The following is a 9616-nucleotide window of genomic DNA, read 5'->3' on the forward strand; positions in this document are numbered from 1 at the left end:
AGCTTCATTCGAACTGTACCAAGAATCACCTCCACCAACTGCTCTGCACTCCTTTTCTTATTCGAAAATAGACGACGATTTCTTTCATTCCACACAAAATATGCCGAGGCACCGACCACCAACTTAGCAATAATATGGCTAGCAGATGTTGAGTTCACGTTACCCATTAAGAATTCCATAATATCATTCCAGTTATTCTGAATCAACGTCATACCAGCTAGGCCTTTAACGCCATTCCAAACCTGAGCCGCATAACCACACTCAAAGAAAAGGTGGTTGTGGGAATCCATATCAGAAGTACATAGCGAGCAACACATCAGATTATAGTTTGCATTACCTGAACATTGCCAGCTACTAATGATATCCCGAGTCTTTAATTTTCTATTGATAATCAACCACATAATAAATGAATGTTTTGGTATAGCTTGCGGAAACCATACCACTCGCCCCCATTGAACTTCATTATCATGTATCCGAATATCATCCCAAACCGAGGAGGTATTAAACTCCATTTGCATCCCTCGTCTTGTTCTCCATATGATAGTGTCTTTATGAGTTGGATCAAGAACAAAATCATAAACATTCTGCAGCTCAGGGAACCGATTGAACCAATCCAAAGGCCATCTCCACTCCCCATTCACGAACGTCTCCGCTAACTTAGATTTTAGATTAAAACCCGCATTAGCTATCAAACGAGGTGTAACTAGAGAGCGAATCGGACAAATTTCGTGCCATTTATCATACCAAACATTCGTGTCCGTTCCATCACCAACCTTAATCCATATATAATTGCGAACACTCGCTCTTAATTTAAGTATTTTCCTCCAGCTCCAAGTACTATTGTTCGTAATCGATAACTCCCAAAAACTTTTGTCACGAATACGGTAGGAGTGAATCCACTTTACCCATAAAGACTCACGGTTAGTTAGCAAGCTCCAAATATGGGAAGCCATTAAAGCGTTATTCATGTCATGTATCTGACGTATACCAAGGCCTCCTTCACATTTCGGCAGACAAACCTTCTCCCATCTAACTTTCGCTTTTCCTTTAATCTTATTCCCTTGCGACCACAAGAAGCAACGCATCCCGTCTTCGAGCTCACGAATAATACGCTTGGGTAAAATGAAGACCGATGCCCAATATATATGCATAGATGCCAAAACTGAACGGATTAATTGCAACCTACCAGCAAAAGATAAACTTCTTGTTTTCCAGTCTGTTATCCGTGCCTCTATACTCTCCACAAGTCTTTTGCAATCTTTATATTTCAGCCGAGTAGAAATGAGAGGAACACCCAGGTATCTAACTGGAAGCGCTCCCTCTTCAAACGGCATGATACTCAAAATTCTCACCTTTGCCTGCTCCGTTACATTGCCAAAGAAAACAGTACTTTTTGTCATACTAGGAACAAGACCCGAGAGAGACTTAAACTCATTAATCGCCGCCATTATAACTCCAGCCGATTTGTAGTCTCCTCTCGCAAAGATAAATAAATCATCCGCAAAACACAAGTTGATTATTCTTTGCTTCTCACACTTGTTATGGAATCTAAAATCATTCGATTTCACAACATGTTGGTTCAAAAGTAGGGTAAGGACTTCCATCACCATCGTAAAAAGATACGGAGACATAGGGTCTCCTTGCCGTAGCCCTCGCTTCCCTTTAAAATACCTAAATAGATTCCCGTTAATAGCCAACGAAAACGAAGTAGAAGCCACACACGCCATGATCCACTTTACCATCTTCGTATGGAACCCAAATCCTTCCAATGTCCCTTCCAAAAATGACCATTCTACCGTATCATAAGCCTTTTGAATATCAATCTTAAACGCACATCTAGGAGGACCCACGTTACGATGATAATTATGCATGAGCTCTTGCGTTAACAGTATATTATCCGAAATTCGTCTCCCCGGCACAAACGCAGACTGATTGATACTTACAATATCCGCCAAACCATCTTTCATCCGATCACTAATTATTTTGCTAATGCACTTGTATAACGTGTTGCAACACGAGATAGGCCTATAATCCGTAATCACAGAAGGAGTTGGAACTTTAGGAATTAACGACACAACTGTATGATTAAGCTGCTGTAATAATTTCCCATATTGGAAAAAATCTTTCACCGCTTTACACACATCATTCCCAACCACATTCCAAGCCCGTTTAAAGAAAACCGACATATAACCATCCGGGCCCGGAGCCTTATTACCTGCAATCGAAAAGATAGCTTTTTTGATCTTGTCCTCCGTCACCTCTCGAACCATAAAGGCCGCCTTTTCGTCCGTTAACTTTTTATGAAACAAGTCTGGATTGGGCTGCACCATCACATTTGTTGATGAACCAAAGAATTTCGAGTAATAATCAACCATAACCTGCGGCACCATATCTCCCTCTACCATGTTACCATTCGGATCCATAATAGAAGAGATTCTACTTCGATGATTCTTCGCTTTTACTATATTATGGAAATACTTAGTATTCGAATCTCCTAACTCTAACCAATCAACTTTAGATTTCTGCTGAAGAAACAGTGCTTCATCTCGGACCGCACCCTTATAGACTTCAAGAAGATGTGAAAGTTTATTTATAACATCGCTATTCGACGGATCATCATCAACCGCACATTGGCACTCATCCAGTTCCTTCCTCGCATGTTTTACATTCTCATGTAGGTTCCCTTGTTTATGCATGAGTTTCCTTAACGGAGTCTTTAATAACTTCAGCTTCTTAACAACCTGAAACATATTCACTCCTTGAATTTCCATACCCCAAATACGTTGAACTTCCTCCATGAAACCTGTTTTATCCACAATCAAGTTAACAAACTTAAACGGTCTTGGTTTATCCCTTACAATGCTTGGCAGAACCAGTGTACATGGAGAATGGTCCGAAACTCTATATGGGTGGAACCGAGCCGCCGCCGCTTGGAAAAAATCAACAAATTTGGTATTACCCAGCACACGATCTAATTTCTTGAACACCGCTCGAGGCTTCTGCTGTTTATTTGTCCAAGTATAGTGTAATCCTGAGCTATTAACATCCGACACTTCAATGGTGTTCACACAATCCTTGAAGTCAGCCATCCCTACGTTACTTGTTGAAGAACCCGATAAGGTATCATCAAGGAATAACGTGCAGTTAAAGTCACCCATTATAACCCACGGCTTATCTCGCATGAAAGAATGGTGCATACATAGATTACCCCACAACTCTCTTCTATTCTGGTAATTATTTTCAGCATACACAAATGAACAGAAGACAGTTTTTTTATCGACTTTAAACACAATCTGAGTGTGGACAACTTGGTCCGTTTGTGCTAGAATCATAATGTCAACAGCATTCGTATCCCACCCCCAGCATAATACGGGTACCCTTAGTACAATACACGGCATTAGAAGCCCACTCCCAAGAAGAAGAAACTTTCTTACAAATTATCTCGACATTATTAGCATTAACATGTGTCTCCAAAATCGCACAAACCTGAAGATGATGCTCCCTCATCAGCTGCTGAACCTCTCTCTGTTTAAAGGGGTGGTTCAGTCCCCTTATGTTCCATGCAGCTATACTACCCATTAAAACTCTCTTGACCGGGTGTGCTTGCACCCTCAGGTTTTTTCCCATCTGCTTTCTGATCCATATACTTAGGAATTTCTGATAGCAAATCATCTATTTGAACATCATCGGCTATAACCTCATCAGTATTAGTCGCTCCTCCTTTTTTGCTCCTCGCCGCTTGTCCTTCAGATTTCTCAGACAGGTTTTGCATTGTATTATCCACTCCCTCTTCTTGTAGCACGTCAAATGTCACACCCCCAAAATCCACCTGCGGAGTATCACCGCTTGGGAGCGTGACTGACCAGGATCAAGCCACCAATCATATTGAACATGTAATTAATATCAAATATAATAAATGTAAACCAATCATTCAATACGATAGGTGTTCAAAACATAATCATAGGTTTCAAAGTATAGCGGAAGCATAAGTACGAAAACCCAAATGTGTAACATAAGTTCAATAAGTTTCAAAACATAATGTCCAGGATGCATGGAGAATAATCGAGATAAGGGTTTAGAGGATCTAGGGTTTCGGTCCTTTTCAGAAAGGATGCATGAGGATGTTTTCGTTACGTCAAAGGGTTCAATTAATGTCCAGGATATGCGTCAAAACTCTTCTTTGCTGAACAAACCTGTGCGGATTGATGGGAATCCATTGATACCTCGTCGAGGTGTTGTGCCGAAGGATCCTAAGGTCATCAATGTCATTGATGAACTACAGAAAATCACGGTCCCAGTTCATCCGGATACGAGTGGCTCTAACAGTCAGGAGACGCATCATGGGTTTTCTTCAGGACCGATTCAGGAGGAGCCGGTTTCATATGCTGAAAAGCTCATGTCACAGAATCGTAATAAAAGAGAGGTTAATTTCAGGTTTATGCAACCAGTGGAAACAAGGGAGGATGCTGACATTGTTATCCCAAAAGAGGTTGTTCAAAGGGTCCAGGATAAGTTTGAAAACGTTCTATACGGCTATTTTTTGGGGAATAGACTTCCGTATCCGGTAGTAGAATACTATGCTAAAAACGTTTGGGCGAAGTTTGGGTTTTCAAAGCTCATGATGAATTCAGCAGGATTTTTTTTCTTCAAGTTTGATTCGAACGAAGGTATGACGAAAGTGCTTGAAGGAGGGCCGTGGTTAATAAGGAAGATGCCTTTATTTCTGAATAAATGGTCACCGAAAGTTTCTTTAAAAAAAGAAGGTATCAAAACTATTCCTCTTTGGGTTAAATTGCATAATGTTCCGATTGCGGTTTACACAGATGATGGGTTAAGTTTGTTGGCCTCAAAAATTGGTGTCCCTAAAAGGTTGGATTCATACACTGCGGATATGTGTGCGGATAATTGGGGTAGGAGCAGCTATGCTCGGGCTATGATAGAGGTTAGTGCTGATAATGATCTTAAGGACTATATAACGCTAGCTATCCCTAAAATGTATGAAGATGGGTATGTTATGGAACGTGTGAAAGTGGAATATGAATGGCAGCCCCTACGTTGTTCTACTTGCTGTTTGTTTGGGCATGATGATAAAACGTGTAGTAAGAATGACAAAGGTAAGGCGAAACAGGTTATTGTGGATGACGAGGGTTATGTAATGGATAATAAACGTGTTGCTCGACATGGTTTTCCCCAAAAGAAGCAAAAGGCGAGGTTCGTCTACAAGCCGAAAACAAACAATTCAGGAGCGAGCTCTTCCGGTACCAGTAGTGGGCTACCTTTGGTAAAAATTGCAAACTCGTTTCAGCCCATATCATTGGATGATGATGATCCTCCAAAAAACGAGAGTGGCCCAGAAGCCAATGGTAGTGCTCATACACAACCTAACGAGATGGAAACTAAAGAGTCTGAGGAAGTTCTAGAGAAGATACCAACGGAGATGTCCAAGTTTATGGCTGCTAATGTCACGGATTGTCCGTCTGAGGGGGCAAGCACTCCCGGATCTAATGGTTTAAATGGGTAGTGTTGCAACCTGGAACATTAGGGGTTTGAATCGTCCCCTGAAACAAAACGAGATTAGAGTTCTTATTGCTGAAAATAATTTAAGTATTTGTGCTATTTTATAAACTCATGTTAATGTTAGCAATCTTGGAAAGATTTGTAAGGCGGTTTTTCGTAGATGGAGTTGGACGTCGAATGGGGATGTGTGTCAAAGAGGAACTAGAATCATTTTGGGGTGGAATCCGGATGAAGTTGATCTTATGGTTATCTCTCAATCGGACCAGGTTATTCACACTCAAGTTCGTTACAAAGCTGATTCTAAAATGTTCCTATGTTCATTTGTTTATGCGGAAAATCGATACCAGCAACGTAGAATCCTTTGGGAAAATTTATGTATGCATAGCTGCTTAGCTCGTAGCCAGCCGTGGGTTGTTCTTGGGGATTTTAACACAGCGCTCAATATGGAAGATTGCCTTTACGGGCCTTCAATTCACACAGTTAGTATGAGGGATTTTTTTGAGTGCATCAAAGTTGCTGATCTTATGGATGTTAAAAGTCACGGGTTACATTATACATGGAATCAAAAGCCTAAAGAGGGGATTGGAGTCCTTAAAAAAATAGACCGTATTATGAGCAACATCAGGTTTTTGGATTTATATCCGGAAGAGTATGCCGTATTTCAGCCGGCTCGGGTTTCTGACCATACCCCGTGTGTTCTAAAGTTGCCGTCCGTAGCTCGAGACAAGCAAAAGCCGTTTAAATTTCCAAACTTTCTAACGTCTAAACCGGAGTTTAGACAGTATGTTGTCGATGAATGGAATAAGGGTGTGCAAGGCTATGCTATGTTTTCCGTTATGAAGAAGTTGAGGAACTTGAAGCCGTGCTTCCGCAAACTCCTTCATCAACAAGGAAATCTCCATGAGAAGGTTACTAGACTTCGTAGTGAGCTGGATTTAGCTCAGCATCATGTTGACATGAACCCGCTAGATATTGAAGCTCGTAACGTGGTGGCCAAGTGTCTTCATGATTTTCAGGTGGCGGCCTATGATGAAGAATGTTTTTTAAAGCAAAAGTCGAAGATTGAGTGGCTTTGTGCAGGTGATTCGAACACTTCATATTTTCACAATGCGGTAAAGAGTCGTAATTCTAGAAATAAAATATGCTGCATTCATGATGTGCATGGAAATCATTTTGAGGGTAAGGATGTCATTACTGCCCTGGTGGATCATTATTCTAATTTTTTAGGTACCGAGCAGAATGTCCTAAATTTGGATGATGAAGATCTTTTTGTTAATTCTCTTAACCTTGACACGGCCAATCATATGGTTAGACAAGTGACTCGAGAGGAGGTCAAAGCTGCAATGTTTAGCATTGGTGAGAATAAGGCCCCTGGCCCAGATGGGTTTACTTCGGCGTTCTTTAAACATTCTTGGGATATAGTGGGAGATGAGGTAACGACTGCTATTCTCGATTTTTTTCAGAACGGTAAGCTTTTGAAACAGGTCAACCACACTATTATTGCTTTAGTCCCTAAAAAGGATACTCCTAACTCGGTTATTGACTACCGACCTATATCCTGCTGTAATGTCCTCTTCAAGTGCATCAGTAAAATTATTACGGATAGGATCAAAGGGGCTTTGGAGGGTTTGGTCAGTATTAATCAGTCGGCGTTCGTTCCTGGCAGGAAGATCTCTGATAACATTCTTCTCACGCAGGAATTGATGCACAACTACCACCTTAATAGAGGGCCGGCTCGATGTGCTTTCAAGATAGATATCCAGAAAGCGTATGATACTGTTAATTGGTCTTTCTTGGAAACTATTCTTAAGCGGTTTGGATTTCATTGCAAAATGGTTAAATGGATTATGACGTGTGTTACCACGGTTTCATATTCTCTAAGTATCAATGGTGAGCTGCATGGTTATTTTACAGGGAAACGAGGTCTTAGACAGGGTGATCCGTTGTCTCCATATCTGTTCACTCTAGTTATGGAGGTTCTGACCCTTCTCCTTCAGAAAGCGGCTTTGCACTCTTCGTTCAAGTTTCATGCTAATTGTCCTAAACAAAAGATCATTAGTGTCTCGTTTGCAGACGATTTGTTCATCTTTTCCCATGGGGATAGCACTTCGGTAAAACATCTGAAGGATGCGCTTGTCAAATTCACTAACATCTCGGGTCTGGTCCCTAGTCCTTCTAAAAGTACCGTTTTCTTCGGTAATGTTCCTCGTTATGTTAAAGACCAGATTTTGGAGATCATGCCCTTTCAAGAGGGTACGCTTCCGGTTCGGTATCTTGGAGTTCCTTTGATCTCTACGAGATTGGCTGCTCGTGACTGTCGTATTCTTGTGGAACGTGTAGAGCGGCGAATAGATAATTGGATGTCTAAATCCTTCTCTTTTGCAGGTAGACTTCAGCTTATCAATTCGGTTTTGGCTGCCATGTACTCTTATTGGGCCTCGGTTTTTATGCTTCCGCAAGGTGTTATAAAAGATTTGGAGAAGAGGTTACGTACGTTTTTATGGAATGGTGGTTACCAAGGCTCGGCTAGAGCTAAAGTGGCTTGGAAAATTGTGTGCACTCCTAAAGATGAGGGTGGTTTGGGCATTAGAAGCATTACGGATGTAAATAAAGCTCTTTTGACAGCTCATATTTGGAGCATTCTTTCTAATCGCAAGTCGCTTTGGGTTCAATGGATTCACTCTCACAAGTTGCGAGGTAAGAAATTTTGGGATGTTCAATGTAGAGGTAGCGAGAGTTGGGGTTGGAGAAAGCTCCTATCTATCCGAGATAAAGTTCGATCGTTTTTCTGGATGTCTATTAGGAGTGGAAGGCAAACTAATGCTTGGAGTGACAATTGGTGCCCGTTTAGTCCTCTTCGGTCTTTTATTTCGCCTAGAGCGATTGCGAATGCTGGTTTCACTCTTTCTTCTATGGTTGCTGATCTTGTGGCGGATGATAATGGTCAATGGTTGTGGCCCGAGGCTTGGTATGACACATATCCGGTCCTTATAAATATTGACACGCCACAAATTCTAGCTGGTGAACATGATCGGCTTGAGTGGAAAGATCTGGATGGTAATCTTCAGCATTTTGAAACGAAGGAGGTGTGGAATAGTTTACGGAATAGAGAGGATAAGGTTTTATGGGTTAAATCGGTTTGGTTCGCTCAATGCATTCCTAGACATTCTTTCCACTTGTGGCTTGTTATCAAAAACAAGCTAAAGACCCAAGACAGGTTGACCATTTGGGAAGCTGGCAGTGCTACTAACTTACAGCTTATGTGCTGTCCTTTATGTAAATGTGATCGTGACTCTAGAGATCATCTCTTCTTCCAATGTCAATTTTCATCGGAGGTTTGGGGATCGGTTAGAAAATACGTTGACATGGGGGGTGTGCTGAACACCTGGCCGTCGATTATTCAATGGATGGAGCGTGTTTCTGATTCTAGAACGCTTGAGCATATTATTTGCAAGATCCTGGTTGCGGCTACCACGTATTTTATTTGGCAGGAAAGAAACAACCGTCTTTTTTCTGCACTTGTTCGAAATGCTGAGGCTCTCTCAAAGATCATTATTGATACGGTTCGGCTTAGAATTATGGGATTCAAGGTGAGTGGGGAACCAAAGTATGACAACATTCTGGAAAGGTGGCTGATCTCGAAGAATATGGCTTTGGAGCCGGGCTAAGGAGGAGTTTCTAGTTCGGCTGTGTGTCTTGTTTTGGGCTGTGATCCCTTGTTGTTTTATTTTTCCGTTGGTTTTGACATTAGTCGGGTTTGTTTCTTTTTTGTGTGTTGCTAGGTTTGGTATGTCAAGCCTAGAAGTGTGTGTTATTGTCTTAACACACCCTGTTTTTGATTGTTGGCTGATATAAAATTTCACCGGGGTAACCCTTTACCCAAAAAAAACGACCTGCTCCTCCCTGTGCAAGCTCCATAAATATCTAACGACCTGCAAGGCATGTAACAGAGGATCAACAACTAGTTGAGCGAGTTCACAGTTAACAGTTCAGTAATAGTATAGTGTGAGTAGTAGTATGTTCGTTCGTTATGTCCTGTATCGTATTAGTTTCCATCGCGGCCTCCCAGGCAGGTATGCGAAGATAATAGGGGATGTTC

The 9616-nt window shown here is 41.5% G+C and overlaps 1 protein-coding gene across 1 annotated transcript; it reads left to right on the plus strand.

The window, feature by feature from the left end:
• The first annotated feature begins 4051 nt into the window (after positions 1–4051).
• Positions 4052–9185, plus strand: LOC110942218. The gene is made up of 2 exons (XM_022184002.1): positions 4052–5517; positions 5642–9185. The coding sequence occupies exons 1-2, from the start codon at positions 4052–4054 to the stop codon at positions 9183–9185; spliced, it is 5010 nt and encodes a 1669-aa protein (XP_022039694.1).
• Positions 9186–9616: the final 431 nt, after the last annotated feature.

The sequence above is a fragment of the Helianthus annuus genome, chromosome 1 (genome assembly GCF_002127325.2).
Source record: "Helianthus annuus cultivar XRQ/B chromosome 1, HanXRQr2.0-SUNRISE, whole genome shotgun sequence".
In the NCBI taxonomy this organism is placed as follows: Eukaryota; Viridiplantae; Streptophyta; class Magnoliopsida; order Asterales; family Asteraceae; genus Helianthus; species Helianthus annuus.